General features: G+C 44.4%; 2 protein-coding genes across 2 annotated transcripts; one reads left to right on the top strand and one right to left on the bottom strand.

Annotated features, from left to right (window-relative positions):
* Window positions 1-7,375: 7,375 nt before the first annotated feature.
* dusp1 (dual specificity phosphatase 1) lies at window positions 7,376-10,747 on the bottom strand. The gene is made up of 4 exons (XM_037462169.2): window positions 10,116-10,747; window positions 9,734-9,879; window positions 9,358-9,577; window positions 7,376-8,646 (listed from the first exon to the last, which is right to left on the bottom strand). Exons 1-4 carry the CDS (start codon window positions 10,522-10,524, stop codon window positions 8,291-8,293), a joined length of 1,131 nt encoding a protein of 376 aa, XP_037318066.1. The 5' UTR covers window positions 10,525-10,747; the 3' UTR covers window positions 7,376-8,290.
* Window positions 10,748-13,924: 3,177 nt separating this feature from the next.
* ergic1 (endoplasmic reticulum-golgi intermediate compartment 1) lies at window positions 13,925-27,048 on the top strand. Its single transcript, XM_037462298.2, has 10 exons — window positions 13,925-14,077; window positions 18,766-18,827; window positions 20,905-20,977; window positions 21,350-21,444; window positions 23,291-23,415; window positions 23,953-24,057; window positions 24,183-24,243; window positions 24,366-24,466; window positions 25,026-25,148; window positions 25,931-27,048. Exons 1-10 carry the CDS (start codon window positions 14,058-14,060, stop codon window positions 26,036-26,038), a joined length of 873 nt encoding a protein of 290 aa, XP_037318195.1. The 5' UTR covers window positions 13,925-14,057; the 3' UTR covers window positions 26,039-27,048.
* The last annotated feature ends 30 nt before the right edge of the window (window positions 27,049-27,078 follow it).

Below are 27,078 nucleotides of genomic sequence, written 5' to 3'. Positions count from 1 at the left end.
TGAGTAAGGAAGCGGTTTCATTTTACCATCAAGACCAAATCCCGCCTGAAATTTGAGGAAGTTTGAAACACGAGCACGTTGTTATCTCTTTGTGCTGTCCAATAAAATCAAACCCAAGGGGAAGGACATTGGAAATGGTACGCACGTTGGTGACCGTTACATATGCCCATGCTGCGACGCAGTTTCTAAAAAATGAGCGTGCAGGGTAAAACTCCTCGAATGTTGACATCAGGCCACCGATGTTCACTGTGCAATCCTAGGGTTTATTTTTCCTACATTCAAATCGGCCAGATGAAAAGGTTTTGTTAAAGCAGTTTGCATTTATGTAGTCGTGTCACGGAGCAACGTTGGTGCTTTTGTACACTGCATGATGTTGTAATGAACCGACCTTTTTGCAGAGCATGTTTCAGGAGAGAAACCCAACTATTTTAACTGATTCTCTAGCTTTTTATAAAGGAAACTGTCAACTGCTGAAGAAGGTTTTTTTGTCTATTGTTGAAGTGTTTTCAATCGTTTTAAGCTGTAATACCAGGAAAACGTCGTCTATTGGACTTTGTGTATTTGTTGGCCTTATAAATTCGAAAGCTGATATCGATGCAATCTATTGGCGGAGGGAGTAAAAGGTCAGGTTAATTCCAAATCCTCACGCACCACTCATGAAAACTCACGTGTGTGTGCGCGTGTGTGTGTGTGTGTGTGTGCTTGTCTGCGGCCGGATGATCTTTCTAAAGACCACACTGATCATTTCACAAGCTCTTCACTGTCAATAGAGACTTTGGTAATTTGGACTGTACCTCAACTATCTGAACACGTAAAGTCAACATGATAAACTTATTGTGCCTCCATCCTGACGTTTTGCTTCCTGAGTGAATCAGCCACAATGAGCTGAAGGGAACAGTTTTGTCTGTAGACTGTCCACTTGATTTCCTCCCTTTGCAGATGGTAATATTCATAATGGTAACAAAAAATATTCTCCATAAGATGGCGCCGAACACCCAATGAAGTTGGAAGGAGATCCTCTGTTGGGATCCGTGAGACAGTCATGTGACGCTCACATTATATGTCCAACGCCCTTTTGATCCATCTGCTGCTCTACATTCACAGAGTCACATCACGTAGAGTCACTCAGAATTACCTTTCATAAATCATTCATTAGCACGCCTTAGCACTTGACTAAACCCCCCCCCCAAAAAAAAGAAGTAATTTGTCAATGAATGATTCGGCCAAAAACGTCCTATATTTTTACACAGTGAAAGTGAAGCATAATGTGTGGTTACAAAACATGAAAGTTATTTAAACCTTAAAATATAAATTTAAAGTAACATGATCAAACCATGCGTATTGTTATAATACAGTTTCTTTTTTAATTGCCAAGAAGCATTGTTCAGTACTTAAACCACACTTTCAATCCTCTTCACACAGTCTGCATTTCCTGGATTAGTTTTGGCCAAACAGCCAACAACCTACAAAACTCACTCAGACCAACGAAACACAAAATGAGCTTGTTCCACCGATCACTGGAAGCACATTCTCATTCAGTAAACATGCATGTCATGCAAAATAACTCAATTAGGAACTTTAATTGAAAGTTTGAATGAATTTTCACATGAACATTATTTCATTACAGACTAACCAATTTTGTATCTTTTGAATGTACAAAAGCAAACTCATCTAATAAGAATAAATCTGAAGAAAAAAAAATGTTTTCCTGCACATTTGAAAAGTTTCAGCCTCTCCTTCCTCTCTGAGGCAACCGTTGGAACCTAAAGTAAAAGACAGTTACTGCATTGTAATAGCTTTCAGAGTGTAGACTATGTATTGTACTGTAACATGTATCATCTCACCTGTTGTTCTGCAGAATAAAATTTGTACAATTGGCACAACTGTCTCAGACCGGCCTCTCACAGTGAGACCAGAAATACTTTTACTGTATTTCATCAGATTTCCCCGCTCTTGGTCTTCCTCACCTTTGTTCTCCGCACACTCTCACCTCACATCACTCCTCTTCTGTGATCCATATTTCCAAACAAAATCAGTTCCAAGCCGTCACCTTTTGCTGAAACGTGGTGATGAGACTAAATCAGGGCACCTGGGTCGGCTTTGAGCTGATATCGCAATTAGCTTGGACTGATAATTCTTTGATTTTTTTCCTATTTTCTATATTTCATAATAATTACTGCAGAAATGTTTGAAATTTGTCATCATTCTGATTTGAACGTGTTTTTATCCGTTTTGAAAGCAGTATGTTAGAATATGAAAAACATCCTGCAAAATACACAGTGTTTTGCAGTTTGTGGAGTGTGAACGAAGTGTTTGTGGATTGAGTGCATTTTGTCTGAGAGCAATGAAATATTATTCACAGTTACGCCCGTATACACCTGAGTGTCACTGAATGTGTGAACAGTTTTGAAAATTAAAAAAATTAGCAATTGAAAAAAAGTAAATATGCAAATCTGTGTTTTTTGCTGTTGTTTTTCTGACTGTATTTCTCAGTCATATGGGACATCCCATGCTCGCTTATGCCAGGCCCTCAAATCTATGGAAGCAAGATTTGCGCTTTACTATCACTGAATGGCTTTAGCGCTGAATGGGACAAGAGAGCTGATCCCCGTCCTTGGATGGCTTCAACCTTGGATTTGACCAGAAACGTGTCACTGGCACGTGACATTTTGGTTTTGTGATAGTAGTCGGTGACGCTCTCGTGTCGCAGGTCTCTGATAAGAGCCAGACAAAATAATCTCACTTTGTCGAGTGGCGGCTGGGCCGCATGACATGGATCTGCAAAGATGTCATAGAACCAGAGTCATATCGTCATTGCACCATTTCAATCATTTTTCTTCTTTTATCAGCCAAACTAATACAAAAAAAAGTGATTTGTTTGAACCACCGAGCACACCTGAGCGGGTGTAGTGTGATTTACGTCGGCTCGTGTGTGTGATCTTCGTTTCTGACATCATGCACCCCGAGTGCAGTCACTGGAGAAGACAGGATGCCAGACATTCCTCGAATACTCCACACGGGATCTCGCCGCTGCTTGTGAACACAACCCCGGTGCCTCCGAGTGAGTGGAAAAATACAAGCTCAGGCTGGAGGATGAAGCTCTGGGGGGACTGGTGGCTTCTAACTGCTGGCCTTTAACAATTACAAGTCATTCAAAGTTGTTATCTTTAGACAGTTTTTTTTAATTTTATTTTTACATTTGTTCAACAGCATAATGTTAGAGAATTAATGAGCTCATTTTGGACCAAGGCACGCAGAGCTCTGTCATCTGGGCATGTGAAACAACCCCAAACACAATGGGGGGGGGGGGGGGCTTAATGTGATTCAAGATGCCTGGCGGATAAACCACAACGCACCGTTACAGCCGACAAAGCTCTGCCCTCCCACCGTCGTCACACATTCCAGATGGGGTCGTTAAAAGGAAGTGGAAGGAAAAGCCACTTCACTGCGGCCCCGCATAATGTCCCCGACATTCCTCGAGCTATTCAAGACTTTGCTTATCATCTCGGAGATCTGGATCTGGATCTGGGCTCCTGTCACGCAAAAAAACACCGCAGGTCTGGCTTCAATTGCAGGACTGAGTGCAGAGGGTTTGGGAGGAGTTGGGGGGGCGGTGAGTTGGGGGGGCGGTGGGGGGGGGATATATCACCAGTTGTGGAAATAATTTGAAAATACGCTGCTGCTTTCTTCATTTCACATTTTAAATGTGGCACCTGGAACATTTGCTTGGTTGATTGAATCCATCAAACGTTTTTGAAGCAGATGACGCGCTGATTTCTCTTACAGGCGACATCCACTCTGACTGTTTACATCAAAACCCAAACGGGAATGGCGTCTGGCTTGTCTGGCTCGATGTAAAGGTCAGTAACCGTAGCACTAACAAATGGTAGCACTTTTCTATAACATGTTTTGAAACTGCTTATTTGATGAAAAATGTACTTTCTTGTTACTTGTTCTTCTGAGTTTGTATCTATGTGGAAATGCACTTATTGTACGTCGCTTTGGATAAAAGCGTCAGCTAAATGACATGTAATGTAATTAACGAGCCAGTTGAAATGTTCCAGAGGACTTCCTGTCCCAGTTCTAACCCTTTTACAGAATTACTACAGGTGAGGATTCTAACATGACATCAATGTGGGGACAAAATTTTCTCACTCCGGATATTGGGTGTGTTTGTGAGAATGAATGTGTGAGTGCGAGAGACTTAACCCGGTTGGAAGGTATGCGGATGTGTTGGGGTTTTAATTACCCAGCATCCTCTAGCGACCAAACTGGCAAATCCAGTTTACACCTAACGCCCTTCTCACGCAGGACGTCCTGTTGATTTAGTGATTACGGTTGTGGTCTTTGTTGTGTGTATTGTATTGTGTGACAAATACAATTATTAAGTCAATTATCATTGTTTGGTAATGCAGCTGAAAATGGCTTGAAAAGGTGTGATGGATTCCTCAACTCTGCAGCCGACTCTCACTAAACTATTTCATTTTTTTATGTTGTGGCTCGCTTCATTGATGAAGCTTTGTTGGAGTTTCCCAGGTTATCGAGTACACAACTGTCATACTACCCCCTTAAAATGCTTATTCAGTTGGGATTTTTTCTTTGAGCCTTTGTCTCTGTTTTAAATCTCTTTTGTTGTCGTGTTTCTGTTGCTCTCTTTAATCGCGCAAATATATATATTTTTTTCTCTCAGACACATTTCCATTGGAGATTGGATGCAGAAGCTCTGTACAGGCCAGAAAGCAGTCTCTCCACAACAACTCCCCGCAACGAGTCCGGATATACTGTATGGGCTTGTCGGTTCAGAAAACTCTCTCTTAAGGAGACCCGTCAATCAACACTGACAAACCCACATGGAGGAATGCTCTTCATCATCACCGAGCTCTTCATCGAGGTGCTGCTGTGAGCGGGGGGATTGTTTACTAGGTTTACCTGTCCCGCCTTTACATCAACTTCTCAAAAACTACAAACACATGTCAGGTCCACAATTTTTTTTTAAAAAAAGCTAATGTGACATGTGTGTTAAACCAAAATCCACCAAAATATTGGTGGGATCAGCTTTTTGTTAATGTGTTTTTTACCTTTGAGCGTGGTGGGAAAAGGGGCTTCTGTTACCCTTCTCGCTATGTGCCGGATGTACATCATACATATGATGTATAAAAAGCCAATGAGACACAATGAGAAACTATTTTCTTCGGAAAACATTGCACACACATTTATATAAGCTCATTCATATGGTATTTTGACGATGCAATGACAGTGTTATATTCTGATATAAATCATTGTTTTTTGCCATTGGCCTCCAGTGTGTAAAGATGTTTCTAAGAAGTATAACTGAAAAGCTTTAAAGATTCATGGAACTGGACACTAAGACGTCATATTGTTTTACAATGATGGTAATCTCATGTTCTTTTAGTGCAGCACGGACAGCCGGCTTCAAGCAAGTCTTTCAATCGAGTCATTTAGTTACACATTGAAGTCATTTAAACTGTAGGCACACGTGAGAGGATTCAATTAAAAGTCGACTGTGTGACGTATCTCATGTGGGATAAGTCATACAACTAGGGGCGGGGCGGGGCGGGGCGGGGGGGGGGGGTTGTGTTACTTCCTGTCATGACAGCAGCGTTTATAAATCAATTGTTTGCTGTGGATTGTGTGAAATGACTTTGAAGCTGAGTCAGAGCTCAGTCGCTAGACGGTAGAGGCGATTGACAACTTGGTGACACTAGCAAATGTTGTTATTCCCGCGAATATCAACTGAACAACTTGAAGAAATGATAAGAAACGAGTGAACGACAGTAAAGCAGCAATAAATGTAGCCCGGATCGGACTTTGATTCGTTTAATGATCCGGTCTTAAAGTGAAACAACTTTGCTCGCTTGGTGTCTGACTGAAATAAAGCTTCCTGTCTCCCACCAAAATCTTGCTTATTACAAAGCTTCTTTTTTTTTAAAGGTAGCAGCTGGACATTGTCTCTCACACACACACTTGAAATCACAACACTTTATGTCCCTGACCTGGTTGAGGGCTTTTTTTTTTTTTTTTAAGTCCACTCATCAGATCTTAAAGGATGCCTAACAGCTTTCACACACACACACACCCACACACACTCCTGCCAACGGTACAACAGGAAGTCTAAAGACACAAAGATGGGGGGTCGGAAAGGGGGAGGGTCGCACATATGTCACCCAAACCACAGCTTGTTCGAGGGAGCTGGTGTGGCGATGAATAAGCCTTTCATCAAAGAGCCTTCGTCACTTCTAATGTTTTATTTCACAGACCGTCCTCTTCATTACTTTCAGGATAAGAAGTGGGTGTCAGTTTGTCATCCGCCAGAATCCCTGTTTTCAGAGTTAAAGTGTTACTAAAAAGGATAAGTCGATTCAGTGCGGTTACGTAAAGGCCTGAGGATATCATCGTCACCGGGCCTTGAGAAAGTGTTTTTTCTCCTCTTTCCTTACATCCCACCAAAGGTCAAAGCCAATGTTTTGGCTAATTTGCAACCTAAACATATTCCTTTCCCTTTGGGGGGGGGGGGGATGTCTCGGTCTCCACCAACCCCCCGTTGGTGCGGGGGGGGGCAGGGGACACAAGGCCGGTGGTTGAATGAGTCCTGAATGCTCTTTAGTTGTCACACTTTTCCCAAACGCCTTGCAGCTGCTCCCATTGTGGGCCGCGGAGGGAGGGCTCCTCGGGCTGATTCTTTAAGCCTCCTGCTGCTGCCCTGGTCTCAGATGGGTTCAGAGGGGGGGGGGGGGGGGGGAGTGTGGCCCAAACAATGGCCGACACCATGACATCGTGTTTCCAATGTGGGAAAAAAGATCCTTATGCAGATCGAGGTTAGGATTCCACCACATGGAACAAAACACAGAAAGATGCGCCCGGCGGGCCGGGAGGTCAATTTGACTTTGGCCACACTGAAGTAGTTTTGGTTCATAGGAATGCAAATTAAGAAACTTAATTGAATACATACACAAACAGCAAATTAAACTGTTTGGATAATATATGCATGACAGTATTAAAAATAAACACCCATCAATTAAAATGTGAATATTTGCTGGTTTTTTTCAGTCTATTTAATCAATTGTCCGGTTTTTGGACTGACTATCAATTAGTCTTTAAGCAACTTGGGATGGCAGTTGCAGCCCTAAATATTTGCTCTATTGGCCACATATGTCAACTTGTAGGAGACAAGTATATGAATGTGCTTATTATTTTGGAATTTATATTATGAAGATGCCATATTGTTTCGGTTTAAAGTATTTGTTTTTTTCCCTCAAGGTACTTGATACACAGGTGCATAACCAGTTGTGACTCTTTTTTTTAAGCCATGGTGCATCATTGGCCGCTCATGAAGAAATCTTCAGTCAGACATATGTGAACTTCTTCAACTGAATACAAAAGTCAGGAGATTTATTAAAACGTATAAAAAAAAAAAGTTTGAAAAAAAACAAAAACAAACATATGCAAAAATAGATATGATAGAGAAATATATTACTTTAGTTCAATAAATATGTCAGAATGCAGGCACTGAGGAGTATATGTCCCCATTTGTGTAGTTGCTGCAGTACACAGTAGATACATGAGGTATAAAATGGTCCATCTCCCAATGTGTCAGGATCGTCAAGGTTCCACGAGGTCTTGAAAAGGTAAGTATTTGCATTTGAAATGGCAACCAATTCAACATGGAGATTCCTGCCACAGTTACACTGAAAAGACTGTTGGGGGGTGGGGGGGGGGGTGTATTCAGAGTTTGTCAAATGAAGGAGCATCTTCCGTGCCTTCGGTTGACTTGGCTTTCTTTAACCAGCACAGAAAACCAAGTAGCCATTTGAGAGGATAAGGCAACGTTCCTGAGACAACGGTTCGTCCTCTCCATTTTGTTAAAAAGGATCATGATTATCAGAAGCACTCGCCTTCATGAAAGGATAAAAATAAAAAAATAAAAATAGATCACTTGAATAAAGAATATTCAGATACTTCCGACTTCCTCTACAGGAAGAATTTAAACTACCCTTTCAGCCGATTCACCCCCCCCCCCCCCCGCAGTCATTTCAGATTAAATCGAACATTCACATTCAGGAGGCACTCCCTTTTGAAATGATGAGGCCATTTTACACAGATTTGGCCAGCAGATCAGAGTCAAACCAACGGACCCCAGAAACCAGTTCCCATTCTGTCCAGTGATACTAGCGTCACAAGGAAACGGTTGAACTCGAGCCTTGTGTTTGTTGGGCAGTGCTCTTGGCAGAGGGCACCGGGATTCGGAGCAGTTCGAGTCCGAACGGGGTCCTCAGCAGCTGGGCGAGGTGGTGATGGGACTGTGGAGGAACGAGAGCTGACCAGCTGAGGCGTGAACGGGGATCGAGACTGGGAAATTGAAGACCGTGCCGCTGTTGCCGATGGCCGGACTGCCCGCCTCCGAGGAGCACGTGGACGAAGCCAGCACCTGGGACTCAAACTGGAGGAGCTGGCCCATGAAGCTGAAGTTGGGCGAGATGATGCTGCGCCGCTGCTTGACAAACTCGAAGGCCTCGTCCAGCTTCACGCGGTTGGTGCGCATCAGGTAGGCCAGGCATATGGTGGCAGAGCGGGAGATGCCAGCCTGACAGTGCACGAACACGCGGCCTCCTTTATTTCTCACCGAGTCTGTTCGGGGGGGGGGAGACAAGAGAAAGGCAACGTTGGTGGAGGTCCAAAGTCGGCCCGTCACAGGAAGGCATAAACACAAAAGCCCTTGCAACACTTTCAGAGGCCATTTGAATTCAACTGCCCTCATTAAGACACAGGAACGCAGTCAACGTGGGGGGGGGGGGGGGGGGGGCAGGGTGTGAGCTTGCGGGGGGGGGGGGGGTTATTCCCTAAGGAGGCCGTCTGAATGGACAAAAGAGGGGAACAGACCCCTGCTGGGGGGTATTGATCAGGGAGGAAGGCCCGACAGTGAGAGGGGAGAAATTGCCTTTTGTTCAGCTAGAACAAAGAGCAGCGTGGAGGGAGCCATTCAAGCCTTCCCCTCTACAAAACTAGCCCCGGGGCCGCGGCCTCGCAATTCATTAAAGGGGGGGGGGGGGGGGGCATCCCGAGAGGAGCCGATGATGTAACCACCATCATGCCGGAGCGGGGAAGCCAGTGCCGAGCCAGCTGGTCGGTTTTGGAGGGAAACTTTTTTTTTTTTTTTAAATCTAGCAGTCAGAGAGGGTTGTAAAGGGAGCTTGGGAGGAGGGGGGGGGGGGGGGGGGGTTAGGAGTTTTGTCAACAGGCTCCGGTGGCGACCGCTGTGATAGGCGCTCGTATTTGGCAGTTGAGGGAGCGTAAATAAGGGTGGGGGGGGGGGGGTTACAAGATGACGGACGTGCTCACCGATAAACTCGATCGCCTCGCTGAACCACGAGCTGATGTCGGCTTTGTGGTTGTCCTCGACGGGGATGCTCTTGTAGAGGAAGGAGTCCACAAAGTGGTTGGGACAGTTGGCGGAGACGTTGATCAGAGCAGTGATCCCCAGCATGTCCAGCATGTCTTTTCTTGAAGCGTGGTAAGCACTGCCAAGGTAGAGGAAAGGCAAGATCTCCACAGGACCCCCCTACAGAGAAGAGAAAGAAAAAAACAAAACACTTGTTATAAACAAAAGCAAAACAAACAAAAAAACACTACAACAGGAAGTAAGATGATACAAGAGTATGTACTCGATCATATTATATGGTTGTAATATATACACACACAAAGAAAAGACACTGACCTGGTCATAGAGAGGCGTGTTGCACGGGCTGCAGTTTGGGTCTGCACTCTCGGGACGGCTGGAGCTCAGGGGCAAACTGAGCCCCTGTGGAGGGGAGGGCTTGGTGCAGGCCTCTGGGTACTCTGCGGAAAACGTCTCAAAACCACCTGGGAAGGGGGGGGGGAAGAGAGAGAAAACACACGTACATGAGATCACAGCTCAAGGGCCAAGATCACGTTTAAAGCTCGGGTTCCAACTGCTCCTGGGGGTCTATTTCGGAACGTTGTTTACCCCGCCGCCAGCTGGCATAGAGACAGCTGGAAGCCCCGTCGTTAGGATACGGCCAAACAATCAGTGCAAGAGGCAGTCTTGGCGGAGCTCTTCTCTTCTCTGTTGTCCTTACCTTTCAGAATAAAAACCCTGGCGCCGCAGCGGTCGCGACACAGGGCCGCGACGGCGAGCATCAGCGTGCCGTCCTTCTTCGCCTGACTCAGGTCCGAACTGCGGTCGTCGAGCAGCACCACCGACTGGTACTCCCCGGACAGGAGCCGGCTGCGGGTGTCCTCGTTGGGGACGATGTGCTCGAGCCCGAGTCCTCCCCTGGCTCTCCGGCGCACGATGGTGCTGAAGCGCACGTTGGTGGAGCCCGATATGTGGGACGAGTTGAAGGACAGGAAGGAGCGGCAGTCCAGCACCAGGCTGCCGGGGACGTCGTCCTCCAGCAGGCAGCGGAGGGACTCACAGTCGATAGTGGGCACCTCCATTACGACCATAGTAGGGCGGCGGGATTTAAACAGTAAATCCAAATACATAAAGCGCGTACGGGAGGAAGTTTTGCGTTTGTTGTGAGGAAGAAGGAAACAAACAAAAATAAGCTTTTCCTCAAAAAAAGCGGCGAGAGCGTTGTTCCGGTTCGTTTGTTCAGAAAATTAAAAAAAAGTTTTAAAACTTTTGAAGTTAGTCGTTTCCTTTTGATTGAATCCGGTAGCTTTGGTTCTTCTTTATGCGATTATCGCGCACCACTTTAAGAGTGAGTTGCTTCTGTCTCTGTGCGCTTTGAAACGCGTTTAAATACTGCTCTCGCTTGTGAATGAGGAGGCAGTGACGTCAGCAGGACCGCCCCCTTCTTGGCGTCCTGCCAGCACTGCAGACGTCATTGCCCCCCCCCCCCCTCCCTTTCCTCGCCCTCCGCTCTTGCACACCTCCCCCCCTGAACGAATTGGAACCGGACTGGGCTCACTTATATGCTAAATGTTGCGTACGTGTCGATAGGGAACGTTCTGTAGAGATAGTTTTCACTGGGAACGTTTGTTCTCTTCTTGTTTACGCTTCCGTCTTCCCCAGCGCTTGTAAAAAATCACGGTTCTCACATTTTTAACTTTAACTTACAACAGTTTGCATAATATAATTGTAGGCAAATAAGGAATTTGACAAATTTTCCATGATGTTTAGTGTTTGATTAGATTTCTATTTTGCCTCTTCAGCTGAGCGTTGACAAATAACAGGATAATAAGTAAATATATGCCATGGAGGCCATAAAAGTTTATTCTTTGTTTTTATTAGTCAGAGGTACATAGTGTTCAATGCCCCGAGAGCAAAGGCTAACCATAAAAGTTAATCACTGTATAGAAATCTGAAGTCCAGTAAATTTCCACATGCTGAGAAACAAAACAGCAGGTGGAGACCTCTTGTCCCGTCCCTTCTGTTCCACCTGTGACTGAGATGGAGAGAGGAGAGTTTTTGCCAAAAAGGTATATTTTAAAAAATCAAGTATGATTAGCCCACGAAAACTACATCTTTTGTTTGGTGTAGTTTACAAACTCCTTGGCAATGCTGCTGTCTCATGAAATGGAAGCAGGGTGATCATTGTTGAGAGTCAACACGCGTCTAGTGACAAGAGGGTGTTTTGAAACTGCAGGGAAGAGTCACGCCTGGACTGTTTTGTTGTGAAATAAATGTTTACTAAGCAGACTAAGAAGACGAGTAGTGATGAAAGATATTCCATTCAACACCCTTCCATGGTTCAACTAAGCAGTGCCTCAAATCTTGTTTTCCCACTGTTCAAAATACCCAATGTGTTTGTGTGATGTATAGATATAATTAAGTATAGATGGATTAACCGATAGATGAATGGATCAACACTGTCGATAGATAGATAAATAGAGAGGATGATAGAAAAGAAGAGAGGGAGGGGGGGGTAAGACTTTTAAGACAGAATCTTAACCAATCACAACAAAGTGCAAAAGCTTGGCAGCCGGTTTAACCTCACACTCCTTTGAGATGAGTCAACTGGGGAACACGCTGGAATGTTACAGACTACACAGACTATACAGGGCATGCGTGTTGAACAGGGATCTGAAAACACCCTGTACCAAACATTTTGTCCTCAAATGCGTTTCCTCTCCAGTCAAAGAGTCAAAGTACTGAAAGTTATAAGAAATCAAACCCCTGGTGGAATTTTGGCGAAACTATTGTGTATTTCCATGAAGTAGTATATGTATCTACTCAAACAACTGCCACTGTTATCTTGGATATCGGCGTTATCTTACATGTTTTTTTTTTACAGTATTAAAAAAGGTTTAACTGTAAATCGATGGATGATACATTCTCTGTTTGCCCAAGTAAAGGTCCATGTGTGATTGAGACCAAATCATTCATTTCATTAACTCCAAAAGCCCTGTTCTCTAATCAACACAAATGTCCTCCCTAAAAAACAAACCTGTATGGGTGTGTCTGGGTGTCAGGCGGGGTATTGAAATAGAGCGTGAGTTACTGCTCTGTGTTGGGTTACCATAAATATGGTCCGTAACCAACCATAGTTCCTTGGCCTAGAAAGGGAAGTGAAAACGAAGACGACACAGTGGCATTTCCTGTGATCAGACCTCGCTGTCACTCACTGTCATCCCTGCCTGTTTACTGTCAGTGTCGCTACGGGCAACAGATGAGACATCAGTGGGAAAATACAGGGCCTATCCGGTCTTCTAGTGTCTCGACAACAGACGCGTTATTTGAATCAAAAATGTTTCGTTTTACATACAGTCTGTGAGTGTGGGGCGAACAAAAAAAAAAACATGAACTGATGTAGCCAATATTTATATTTTCAATCATTAAAACATGTCACATAGCTTTGTTTCTGATCCATAATAGGAACTTAGGTCAAGGTATTAAAAAAATGATGACGATGCAATGGGAACATTTAGTATTCAAAAGGTAATACCAAACTTAAATGGACTTTCCAGTCTTGTATACAATTTAGAAACAGCTGCAGATTATGTCCTTATAACATTTTTGCGCTGCCAAGTAATATTAATTGATTCGTAATTTGCTTTGTAATAACTGTTCCGACAATGTTCCAAGACGTTTTGTGTGTAATCCCAGCATGATTGGGGCCAGTTGAGGCATTGGCACTCACCACCAGAATTTCATTAAAAAAACGTCTTTAAGGCAATTTTCTGACAATATTTCATAGCCCGCTGTTTGTCTGCTAACTCAAAAGTGGTCCAGAATGCTCTACAGTCACTCAAACTACAGGTTGATAACGCTACTAACGCTAAGTGTGGATGTAAGCAAAATAAGGTACATTAATGAATATGCATTTGAATCCCTCAAAACATTACTATTTATCAACCCGCCCAGTTGCATCAGCTAGAGATTTCGCAGGAGGGAACACATTAGCAAATACATTCTTAAACCACTTTTTCTTCACCCTACATTAAACATTACACTACTGTAAGCTGCTATCAGGCGCCCATTTGTTATATTAGTTAAGCCTGTCTTTATACTATTTAAGATGCATTTTGAACATCTGGCCAATGCGTTATAAAAGAGTATAATTCACATAATTTAATAAAAAATATTTTTGTGGGCTTCAGATCATTGTATACTTGTATAGCGTATTTCTGTTTCTACTGCCAATCAAATTATTGGTGCAAAATATCTGTTCTCCTCTTTATAACTGATTAAAAAGCCAGGAAATGTCACGAGCTATACATGGCCAACTCTTATAAAAAAAAAAAATATATATATATATATATATATAGGTTGTCCTAAAATTAAAACAATACATCATCTAAAAAATCTTCACTTATATTATGTTTTGTTTAAATTCGCCCGTTCTCAACGATGGTTTATTAACGCAAACCATGAAAACTCGACAATAACTTTACAACTGGAAGTACAACCAGAGTCAACCGGAAGTACTTTTCGGCCAATCGGCTTCTGCAAAGCGTACTAAGCTGACGTCAGCCCGGTACCGATGAATAACCGGCAGCGCTGACGAGAGCTGTGCGTTGGCCCGTTGTGTGTCTCTTTTGTCCGCTAATCCCCTGACGAACGTGCTAACATCATGCCTTTCGATGTCAGGAGGTGAGTACGCAGCTTCCCTTCATTTTGCGTGAGGTCTGGAGGGACCGTCGCGAGCTTTCTTCTTCTTCTTCTTTTTTTTTTTTTTTACAGTCGGCGAAGCTGCGGAGGAATTTAAACATAACGGTTAGCAAAGCATCGCACACGAATGTACGGGTCAATGAGTTGTAACAGTGGGGGTTTAAAGTTGGTCATGAATGGGCTACATTGTTGCAATGGGGGCGAGGGGGGTGTTAAAGAGTTGTGGAGTGACGTTCAGGTACGCGCTCACAATAGTTTTTTTTTGTGAGGGGGTCCTGCTTGCGCATGTGCAGACTTTCTCGTTCATCCGTGACGCGTCCTCATGCATGACGTCTTATCTAAGTTAGCCTTTGCAAAATCAAACTCAACCGTCACCCCCAATACACACAAAAATGGTAAAAGCATTCAGATTCATAAGCTCCCAACAAATGGCCAAAAGCACGTAATAAACATCCTGAACACCTGGCCAAGCCCATCGATACTGTCCCGCCTCCTGTGGTATTGGAACTGACCACAGCGCCCACCCCACCCATCAAAATATGGGACGTCATCCTCCGGGCAGAGGTAGATATTGCACTGACACAGCTACATATCCTTTCATCTGATTTGAAGTAAAAATGATTGGCCTGAAGCCAGAAAAGGTTGAGTTTCCTTTTGCATCAAAGCAAATCACAACAACAACAAACATGTTTTCCAATGTGATGCTTTGCTGGTTTCCAGAGTTTAAATTAACTGTAAATCTAACTAAGGGCGTAGCCATGGTTTAGTTTCAAATGAATACCCTTCCCCATCATTTTTTTTGTTAAGTGCATTGGGTACAGTTCTATATCTATATATATATGACAATTTGCACATTTAGAATATAGTTTTGAGCTCGAACACCCCCCCCCCCCCCCCCCTCCCCCGCCCCAAAAAAAGAATGCATGGTTGCGCCCTTGAATCTAACATTTTGGAGGGTTTTGACTGTTGGTCGGACATAAACTATTTGTAAATGTCAACTTCGAAGCGAGAAAAGGCAACAAAGTTACAGCTGGCTCGCACACTAGAGACGTCAGTCAAAGTCATCAGAGGTGCTCTGGTTTCTTCAGGTCAAGGCCTTGTTGAATTTACCAACACACAGGATCTGGCGTAACGGAGGTTTGCACTACAGTAGTATTTGCGTATGAGGGATGTGTGAGAGAGCGGGCGTGTCACGGGGGTCATCAGGTGGTCACCATAAGTTCAGAGGCTTCCCATAACCTGCATTGCAACAGGAGGAAAAAGTTGGACAACTACAGAGTTGATGGGTTTCGTCCACTCAGAAACACACACACGTTAGTCACCAGTGGGGAGACTGTGTGGCAACATAGATTACAGTGAATGACGCCACCATCTGATATTCCCAGAATGCTTTGTTGTATTTGACTGCTAAATATATAAACCACACTATACCTGTAAGTGTATCGACTATAAAAGTTTTGCAGCTCATTTTAATCTGTTTAATCCTTTTTGGACTGACAACAAACCAGCGTTAATACATCTGTTGTTACTTTATAATTGCTCTCTGTGGCTCTCACAAATATTTCATCTAGTTGTTAAAGAAGGCTTAAGTCATTTCCTAAAACAGCTGGGTATCGTAGTGTTTTTAATAAAACATGACTTAAACAGGTGTTGGTAATGAGAGAGTTCTGCTTTTCCACGATAGGTTGCCTAAAATGGCAGTAACGCTGGAATAACTGCTCAGTGTAATGCCTTCCTGTGCGTTTTTTTTTTTTTTTTCAACAATAATATGCAACAAAAACAACTGCGATTCGAATAAAAAGGGCCGCCTCATTGAGAACGGGTGGACGGCCGCTCATCGGAATGATGAGTCACTGAAAGGCCATTATCCCCAGCTTTAATTGACCCTCAGATTATGTCACTTATTGACACACGTAGGTCTGGTTTGTGCTGATCTGATGATCTAATGTGTTTGCTCCTCCAGTAACGGTTTTCACGGTGACTACAGCAAGGATGCTCCGTGTCAACAGATGTCACGTCATTTTGATCTTTGCAGTGACGGGGGATTGTTGTTGCTGTTTTGATACTCGACGTACCCTTTGGGCAGGTGATGGAATCGAAACCGATATGCAAAACATAAAGACGGAGGCACACGCGCGCTGCTCGCATCTCGCGATGCGAGATGATCAAAGTAAGCCGAACATTCATCGTGAACATCCGTTTTGTGGCTTTGCTCCGCAATGCACAAGAGGGGAAGGACCTCTGACTCGGTATGACTCACTTGCGAGATACGGCCTATTTAGCGATGGCCCCTTGTTTGAGAAGCGGCCCTGTGGTGTCAACAGAGAGATGCTGGTACGCGATGTCCCCACTAATAACACGTGAGCCCTGCTTACAGAAGACCAAGTAGTGGGAAATGGCAAAGGGAGGTGTGGCGACTGCAGTTCAGGAAATGATAAATCTCTCGCGACGGAGCCGAGAGGTGAACCCCCCCCTCCCCCAAGAGTGAGCGTTAGTATTCGTGAATACGATGTGTGAGTAGAAAAAGCAAATTAAGTGAAACAGTGCTCATCCAACCTGGAAAATAATGTAAGCCAGAGTGTAACGGAGGTGTTGTTTGAACTATTTAATTATATTATTTAAGCATGATGTATTTCAATCAGGCCCTTCCGGTTTATTATAATGCTTTCATTTAATACTGAATATATTTATTCATAAAAACTACCTGTTATTTTTCCTCTCCACCGTGTTATATTTTAAAAATGCCTATTTCAGATCATGCATTTCTAATCATGTCTTATGATACATTTGAAGTTCTGTATTACGAACAAAGCTTTCTTGCTGTCATATATTCAAAATGACTCATGCAAATATCTTCCAGCCTTTTATTTTATTCAAATGAAGTTTTTTTTATATACAATTGGTTGTGTGTGTGTATAAAAATCGTGCCTTTTATTGCTTATTTTATACAGAAGACAAAACAATCATTATAAAAAAGAATATATATCAGTAAAAAAAAGTAGTCGTTTTTTTTGGGGGGGGGGGGATTCTGGTCATTGTCTCTGGCCGTTGACCTCTCGACCTGAAGTCCGTAGATGGTTTCATTGTCCCTCGAGAGTTGGGGCGGGTATTACAGTCCCGATGGTTTCGCTTTAACCTAAAATATCTGTTTACTGGTAAAGACAGAACGCGTTGGTGGCCGTCGGGGGGGGGGGAAGTGACAACTTGACTTCTCTCCATCATCCAGAGGACCAGTGAGCTATAGATACTCGCGTGCAGGAGTTTCCAGCTGCACAGGCTCGAAAGTAATATTTACCAAAATGGGCAGAGCGCTGACCGTACCACCTGGGGACCGGTTTGGGTGATGGTGCTGAGATCTCACGTCTTCTCAACGTTCTTTTTGCCCTCATCTGACCCTCGACTTGTAATTCTGTAATTGAAACTGTGTGTCCAGCTATTACAAGACTGCCGGCGGACGGATTCACAGAGACATCCATCCCGAGACTATTTTTAAAGTTCACATGCGTGGTATCGGTTTCTGTCTCGCGTCGCGAGTGACCAGACAAGTGGAATTAATTCTCCTCGCCCATATTCGCATTTAGCAGTTTGAAACTGAGAATGAGTGTGATCCTACGGCAAGAAGCGGGGATGGGCGCTCGGGAGGTCAGCACTGTGGCCCGGGAGGGAGGCTGGGGGGGGGTCGGGAGGGGTCCCCATCCTCTTTATGGCCCATATATCCTTTCAGATAACCCCACTGACTGATCTGACTCCTATGGGACAACGGGCGCAGCACCACGTAGATGGGTGCGGATCGGAGAGGGGCCACGAGACGGGGGGGGGGGGGGGATGCTGACTGGGGCCGAAGCAGCAAGGTCCGGACAGGAAGCCCTCCCCCTCCCCCCCCCCCCCTTTCCTGCATCAGCTGTGATTATTTCACCGACCGCTCTCTGCGATGAAACGCAAACAGATGATGGGGGGGGGGGTGTTATGGGCCTGGAGAAGAGGGAGTGGCCAAGTTTTGCTCAGCAATGAACTTTGGGGTCGAAAACGTTTCACTGCCCAAAAAGGACATGCGCGAGAACGCGTGAACCTAAATAGTTTTGGTGTTGAGTAGCAGGTATTCTCCACCACACACACACACACACACACACACACACACACACACACACACACACACACACACACACACACACACACACACACACACACACACACACACACACACACACACACACACACACACACACACACACACACACACACACACACACACACACACACACACACACACACACACACACACACACACTGGTCGGAAAGGTTAATGCGAAAAAAGCAAGCTGAAGATTCAACTGAGAGTAAAAGTGTGTGTGTGTGTGTGTGTGTGTATTTTTCTGTGTGTGTGTTGTCGGCGGCCCTGTATTTTCCTGTGTACATGTTGGCTGAGGGTCACAGACCTTTGTTGGGGTCAGCTCTGAATTACAGAGCACACATGATGAGGTGTTACCCTGTAAAGTGTGTCTTTGTGTTCCGGCCTGCTGTCTGGACCTGTTGTGTATGATGGCGGTGGTCCAGAGTTAACATTCCACCGCTCTTTCGTAACACCCCACAGCCTTCTGGGTACAGCGCGTTCCTCTTTTCTCAGCACGTAGTGTTTACATTTTCTTTTCTCCCTTCCCTTTTTTCTCCAGATTCGACATCTACAGGAAAGTGCCAAAGGATCTGACCCAGCCCACATACACGGGAGCTTTCAGTGAGTAGTCCCTCAACCACAACAGGCCCATATTACCTTCTATTTTGATTTTTGTTTAGTTCCCCATCTGTCCACATAATGTTTATTGGATTAGTAATAGTAAACTGGTTTGAAGCAATGCAGTTCTATTCCTCTTTCAGTGTCACACTTAGAATCCCTTCCCTGGTTTCTTTAACGTTGATTCCACTCATGTCTTTACACACAATATAAAATGAATCACCTCGTTCTGAAGGTAAATATCTACTAATCTACACAAAACCAAATGAGGCTCATTTAGTCTTTTACGCTCTTTTCATGCATGCTTTTTGTGAGATGTCATGTGATAATTAGTGAGCATTAGAAGCGTCGGTGCACAAAGACATTTGTTTTCCAATTTTTGCAACCGCTCTTCAGCGTAGTGGAGCGGGAAAAGGACTCGATGCACTCAAACTAATAATGTGGTAAGAATGTTAATCGTCCTCATCGTGCTCCCTGCCATTTCCCCAGGCACCTGAGAGATGAGGAATTCGTAGTCACGATGTAAATGCTTTTGCTCAACAGGTCATGTGTTTACTGTGTCATCGATATGTCATTGCGTAACCATGAAATCATATTGATCGTTCCCAAAAAAAAAAAAAAAAAAAAAGAGACCTGATGACGCACCTTTTGGCCCCACTGTGTCATTTACTAGTAGTATTGGTTATTCAGCGGTCAGGTGATGCACTTAATGACAAACCCTCCCAAAAACAAGCTGATGACAGCAAAGATAAGTGGTGTTGTCACTCGATAGTGACGTTTCAAAACGCACTATAAACACCTTCCTGGATGACAGGGAAGAGAATGGGTTTGCTTTTTCGGCCACGAGGAAATGGATGGAAGTGCTTCCTGTTTCCAATCAACACCCTTCCTGTCTCCAGCCACCGTCTGGGGGGGGGGGGCAAGGCCCCGGGTGGATGAGGATTATTAGACTGCTGCTTCACCCTCAGCAGGCCAAGCTCACACTATGGCCTTTGTGGATCTGAGGGAGCCAGAAACGACTCCCCTCTTCACAAGAGGCCAAATATCTGCTTTTGGTATTCTGTTTTAGGGCCGCATTCCTTTTTTAGAGTCAGACTTTTACGTAATTTACTTTGAACAATAGCAAAGGTTTTAGGACATAATGTATTCATCAGTTGAAACGGGCTGTGCGAAAAATGAAGTGGATCTTGAGTAATCCGGGGCCAGTATTGCGCCCCTTTTTGAAGAATGAGTCTTCTTATTAACCCAAAACGGTGAGCCGTGTGTGTCATAGCGACACTCCCCATTGTTTGTCGGTTAAACATTACTTTATGTACAGCCTTCGGCGTTACCGCAGGTTCGGCCCTGCCAACCGCAAAGGTCACGTGACTGCGATCCTAGGCGACGGTTGCCACGTAAACACGCCTCACCTGCTGAGCGGGAGCCTTCTGAGCTCTTGAGGCTCTCGTCACACCGGATAGACCACAGTTGCGCGGACACAGATCAGTTCCTTCCATATTTGTCTCGGCAAACGCGTGACCACATCGTACGCGACCTCAATAGTTTGACACATCAAGTGAAACAGGCCAGGCAGGATTTATTTAGGCTCAGACGAAAATACTTAGATTATTTGAGGTTAATATTCCATATTTGGTTTCTGTCTGGCTTCTTGGTAGAATCCGTAAAGCCTTTTTTTGGTCTGGGGGGGGGGGGGGTTGTCAGCGTGTGAGTTTGTCTAAGGAAACCCAAAAAGAGCCGTTGGTCAGGTTTGTGTGGAATGAGCTCACCTCTCTTGGAGCAGATGTGCTGTAAAGGCTGCCTGTTGCTGCTTTATTTAATATAGAATTAACGAAGAAGGGGTCTTTAAAAACCTGCACGATGGCCCGTAAAACTTCTGTTTAGGAGAACTTTTTTGGTATGCTCTCTGTGATTTCATTAATGAGTATCTTCGGTCAGCCATTCCTGAAGGCTGGAACAACCCGGCTCACACCCCCCCCCCCTAAAGGCCAGTGTAACTTGAGATTTATGTGAAATGAAAGCCATCTGTGAATTTGAGGTTCCGTGTCTAAACCAGGTCTAACTTTTCATCTCTGCCCCACAGTTTCCATCCTCTGCTGCTTCTTCATCGTCTTCCTGTTCCTGTCTGAGCTGACGGGCTTCATAGCCACAGAATTGTAGGTACCGCTGCATCAGACCTCATAAGAGGGTGTCTTCCTGTAATATCCTGAAAAGGACGGCGTGTTGATGATGAATGCAAATGAGCTCATTATGAGATGTTCTGCTCGGCCCGTGTTGTAACCAATGAATGGGGGGCAGTTTTCTCACAGGAAATTGCTTTTGTGCTTGCATCAGTCTCATGGTCAAGTGTAATATGGGAGGGGTAGCAGGAAGGAAATTACTCTCACAGAGATACACAAAGGCTCTCCTCATACAATTCTGTAGAGGGTGAATCCTTTTTAAAGTAGTGCGTGTTGTAGTCAGACATTTTTCATTTAATGTTTGTTCCAAGCTTCTCTAACTATATTTCTCTTCTCTCTCCATTACAGAGTAAATGAACTGTATGTAGATGATCCAGATAAGGACAGTGGTGGGAAGATAGAAGTGAGTTTAAACATCAGTTTGCCACACTTACACTGTGATTGTGAGTATATTACAATATATAAACCTTACACCATTTCTTTGCATTACACCTGTGTTTTTCTCTTCTTTTTTTGTGGTTTGGTCTTCTGGCATTATCAGACAGTATCATACCTACCCTGCTGTTAACAAAGATCAGCAATGCCTGAGCCAAAGAAGCAGTAAAGCTCCTTAACGGTTTCGTTTGTTGACAGTAGCTTCTCAGGCCACGGGGCCTTCTTCTAAGTTTGGGTTTTCCTCTCTATCTCTCGGCTGCACAGCAGTGTAAGGATAACAGTCATTAGTTATTTGTTCCTCATGACTCCCGTCAGAAACTATGCCCAATGACACACACACACACACACACACACACACCCACAGCAGATTACACATGCTCGTTCGATCTCGGCGATATCCAAAAATGGCAAAAGCAAAGCATGCAAAGTGCTTCCCTGAAAAATGAAGTCCAGATTTGTGCGCGCGAGGCTTCAGTTCGCAGACACACAGCTGTTGGCCATGTGTTTAGACGACCTCAGTCATGGAATGCCTCAACCAAGGCCGTTTCCAATTAAAGCTCTCAGTGATTGGATGGTTGTTTCTGTTTAATTGGAGTATTTTAAACCTTTTTTTTTCTTCTTTTTTTCTGTTAAACACATGCTGGTCTAACCTCGCGACAGCTGCATGTAATGAGTAGAAATGTTCTCCCTGTGAGTTAATATTGAACATCGGTTTATCTTTTCCGGGCCTCCAAACAGGTTGTCATTCATTACAAATTTGCTTGGTGGAAGCAATAAATTCATCATAGAAAAGTCTGTATTTCTACCCCTTTTCTACTATTAATCTAAACACCGTCTCCCTGCCGCTGACCTTTGGGGCTTGCCAGGTCTTGATTTGTGACTTCATGGAAAAGCAGAAGTGCGTGTAATAGCCTTATAATAATAATTCTCAACCCTCCCCCGACCCACTGGATGAAGACACTTCCCGTTCTGTCTTTAAAAAGCGGAAGCAAACCAGCTCCGAAGCAATCACAGAAGCCAACTTCGCTTGTTTTCGTTCAATGTATTTTGAGATCTGGATAGATGGCGGGGGGGGCGGGGGGGGGGCGAACTTGTCTTGAATGTCAAAGGTCAGACAGACGGCATGTGGAGGTTTTTAGCACAGGTCCGCCACACGTCCCTCTCCGCACTTCTAGCCAACACACATCTCCGAAAATAGGCCACTGCCAGTGTGCCAGCGCACGGCGGCCTGCCGGAGCAGCAGGTGGAGGGGGGGGGGGGGGGGGGGGGGGCGGGGGGTTGGGGGGGGGGTGTCTGGATGGAAAAAACCCAGAGCGGCAGGATAGGGGGTCTGTTTGGACTCTGTGTTTACTCTGAGGGTCCATTTCTCTCTTTACTCTTCTCTTCCCCTGTCAATAACAAAAGTGATTGTTCTTCTCGTGTGATTTGAAAAGGAAATGGAGCTGCAGCTGAATATTATTCTCATTGATTATTTCTTTGGGTCACCAATTGATTGTTTAGTCCATAACGTGTTCCAGAAAAGGGACAAAATACCCGGTGACTTCTATGATTCTATGATGTATTTTATATTCTTATCTGTCTGTGGGAGCAATAAGAAAAATAATAATTTAATTGTTCATATTTTTTTCATCAAACTTAAAGACTAGAATAAAGCTCAAGATAATTGTAGAAAATGTAAGAAAATTGGCAAATAAAAAGTAATTGATAATGGAATGTTATTTGCAGCAAATTATTTAATATATTGATTAATTTCTATTGTTTTACCAACTGTCTCAGCATACGGACCTGCATATGGTTTCCGGTCGCATTCTCTCATGTTTAATAATCTCTGATGTCTCATGTCCCCTTCTTCAGTGGTGGGTTTGGACATCCAGGACGAGATGGGCCGCCACGAGGTCGGTCACATCGACAACTCCATGAAGATTCCTCTCAACCAGGGCGACGGTTGTCGCTTCGAGGGAGAGTTCAGCATCAACAAAGTGAGGCCTCGTCACCACATAGAAAGGAGGGGAAACTCACTGTGTGGATTCATAAGTGCCCCGAGCAGCCTCACAGAAAAGCCCTAATTAGCTTTCCCCCCCCCCCCCCCCCCCGGGGCCCAGTAATTCGATACCGATGGATTGGATATGGAGAGAAACCGTTGGTCTCCATGTTGTTTAAATATCTTGAGACTAACATCTGAGACGGATGCGGCCGACTTGCTTCCTCCCCGAGCCTTCGAGTTATTTTAAATTTAAGAGCCGCAGGATGGGCTTGAGTTACATTTGCAGTCTGGGCCCCGGATGCCGCGCTTCTCCTACCTCCCGCATGTTTGCGTCAGTCTTTCCAGTCCATTTTTAAAATGACTAACCCAGCAGTTGACCATTTAACACAACGCCAAGTGGAAGATTTGAAACGTGTTCAAGCGGATTTTTCTTCCAACCAGTTGCGTGGGTTTGTGCGTGTTCAGAATTAAGTGTTGCTGGTGCTCACATTAACTTACATAGTTGTGTGTGTGTGTGTGTGTGTGTCCTCAGGTACCTGGAAACTTCCATGTGTCAACGCACAGCGCCACAGCGCAGCCCCAAAGCCCGGACATGACCCACAACATCCACAAGCTGGCATTTGGAGAAAAGCTCCAGGTCGGGACTCTCACTAGAACCCACTGCTGGGGGGGGATGGACGAGGGGGGGGGGGGGATGGACACGGCTCAAATCCACAGTAGCAATGTTCAGCTCAGATCATCTTCCCCTCCTTTGTCACGCAGGTACGAAAAGTACAAGGGGCCTTCAACGCGTTGGGAGGAGCTGACAAGCTTTCATCCAATCGTACGTATGCACGCCACACATGTGACTTTTATGCATTGGTATGATGCAACAACACGAGACACCAAGTGGTTGTCTTTTTTTTTTTTTTTTGTCCTAATGAAGACACTTTGCTTCTGTTGCAGCTCTGGCGTCACATGACTACATCCTGAAGATTGTACCGACGGTGTATGAAGACCTATCGGGCAGACAGAGGTTCTCCTACCAGTACACGGTAGCCAACAAGGTGCTGCCCCCCCCCCCCCCCCTCTGTGTGTTTTTTTTGCACATTTCAAGGTAGCAGCAACATATGGCCGACGCGTGTTTTGCCTTTTTAAACTTGTGCACTCGGCCGGAAGTGAAAGCTCACCCGTAGTGACTGGAAAGGCTCCCCAGATGTCAACAAGCCATAAACACACTTCCTAGAACTGTGTTCACAGACAGCTGGTTTGGAATTTGGAGTAATAACAGTGCAGGTCTGCTGTGAACTTTGAAGTATGAGGGCCTTTTTGGGTGAATACATAAACATAAAAAATAAAAAAATAAATGAATTCACTCACATCAATGTCATCACATAAGAATCACATTTTAGCCCCCTCTGACTTCATCAGATTTATGGAGCTAAAATATGTTTTCAATGAATCATTCATGACATTTCAGTGACTTCATCTTCATCACTCATAAAAGCCCAGCGGCCGCCACCACCAGAGATAAGAATGAAGTAACAGATTGCTCCAAACGCGCAAGCCCCAAAACATTTAAAATTGGTAACATGCTTTTATTCCCCCCCCCCCCCCACCCTCCAGGAGTACGTCGCTTACAGCCACACGGGCAGAATCATCCCGGCCATCTGGTTCAGATACGACCTCAGTCCCATCACAGTCAAGTACACGGAGAGGAGACAGCCCTTCTATCGCTTCATAACAACAGTGAGTTGATTCTTCTTTAAGAAAAGAACGCCCCCTAAACAAATGTTATAGATACAGTGAAAACTGATAGTACACTTAATCTGAAAGCTGCATTAAAGACAAGCTGAACACCGCATTGACATAACTATCACCACCGTAGTTGGTGTGGTGAACTTATTTACTGGTTTGACAGTAGCTGGTTTGGTCTCCAATGGGAATTCATAGCCATCGTAAAGCTGCACTCAGGAATGCTTTTTTTTCCATTTAAAAAAAAAAAAGAAAAGCCTAGAAATTAAAGTCATTTCTAGTTGGCTAGAACAACATAGTCTTTTTTTCCAACAATTATCCATTATCCTCTAAAAGGAAATGCAATTTTACGTGCTGAATTAGTTTTTTTTGCTGTGCCTGCGCTTCCTCGCCCTCCTTGACTGTTTCTGCCTGTGCCAACTCGTCAGCAAGGTTTCCTGCTGACGGATGATGCTGTCAGGATTAAATTGGCGCCATGGCGGATGATCACCATCATCCTTTTGTCTTTTGTGATGTTCAGAGCTCTGATGACCTGGCGTGGGTTAGGAAATGACTGTGAGCATAGTGCAATACTGAGTCATGGTTCAAGATTGTGAATCAAGCCAGAGCAGGACTTCTACTTCTTCTTCTTCTTCTTGCTGGATTTTAGCACATTCCGAGGTGTCCATGCAATGTAATGTTGTGATGCAACGTGAATTCAAGCAGCTGATATTGGGACCTTTCTGGTCAAAGGAGAACCTAAAGGTGAACCTAACTGAGGGGCTTGTTTCCTGCAGATCTGTGCCATCGTCGGCGGAACCTTCACAGTCGCGGGAATCATCGACTCCTGTATATTCACCGCTTCGGAGGCCTGGAAGAAGATCCAGATCGGGAAAATGTCTTGAGGACGGCTCTCCACTCCTTCCCTGCACCTTTATTTATAAGTGCAAGGTTGCTAGCCTGTTAGCTAAATCCTACCCACCTCCTTTTTGGAGGTGATTTGCGACCTCGATTTAACTACCAGGCTACACGGCGGCGTCTGCTCTTTAAACTCCTCTTAGGCGCCGTCTGCTGTGTCCACGCAGTCCGTCACTTGCATGCTTCCTCCGTCTTCGTGTCAGGAGAGGAGAGGGGGGGGGGGGGGGGCTATTTTGTTACTGTGGAGATGAAGTATTGTGTGTCAGGGTCCAACCAGTATTTGAACTCTGGACTAAAAAAAAAGAAGAAAAAAACTGATTCAATCTTTTTTATTTTTGTTATGACCCTGTGGCCAAATTCCCCACTCAAAGGGGGAATTTTCAAGCTCTAGCTGAATGATGCCAGTCTAACTACTCTGATTCCTCTGCTGCAAAAGGCGATTCTCATTTGAAAGAGAGGTTCTGCTTAGTAAGACCAGACTGAACTTTATTGTGTTGCCGTAGGTTACGTTGTCCATAAGACGGCATTTTGACATATTTCCAGCCAATCTTGTCGTCTCTCCTGTTTTCTCATTTTCCTTTTGGTTTCACTTCGGATTACCATCACATCTCATTTGTCTGTTTCAATGGCTTTTGTTACATACTTGGTAGATTTACTTTTTAAGAGATTTCTTTTAAAATAAAGTGTTCATTGTTTATCTTTCAATGTATACCAACATTTCATTAATGTTTGATTTCCAATTTTTTCCAATCCATTTGAATACTTGCAAACGTGTCTTTTTATTTTATTTTTTTGCAAGCTTTTCTGGTTTTTCTTTTACACAGTACATGAACTGAGTTTCTATGAAGCTGTAAATTATTAAGAAGTTTTGGTTTAGTGAAGACGGAACTTGTAGGCCAAGGCTTTTTACCTAATTTTTCTTTCCTTTTATACTGTTGTTTGATAACCCTGATGGAACAGAGATAAATACAAGCCCTCATAAACTGGTCTTTTTCTACTGCGGTCATCTACTTTCTGTTCCGTCTCA

The sequence above is a fragment of the Pungitius pungitius genome, chromosome 2 (genome assembly GCF_949316345.1).
Source record: "Pungitius pungitius chromosome 2, fPunPun2.1, whole genome shotgun sequence".
Classification (NCBI taxonomy): domain Eukaryota; kingdom Metazoa; phylum Chordata; class Actinopteri; order Perciformes; family Gasterosteidae; genus Pungitius; species Pungitius pungitius.
This window is presented reverse-complemented; position numbering and strand designations above follow the sequence as displayed.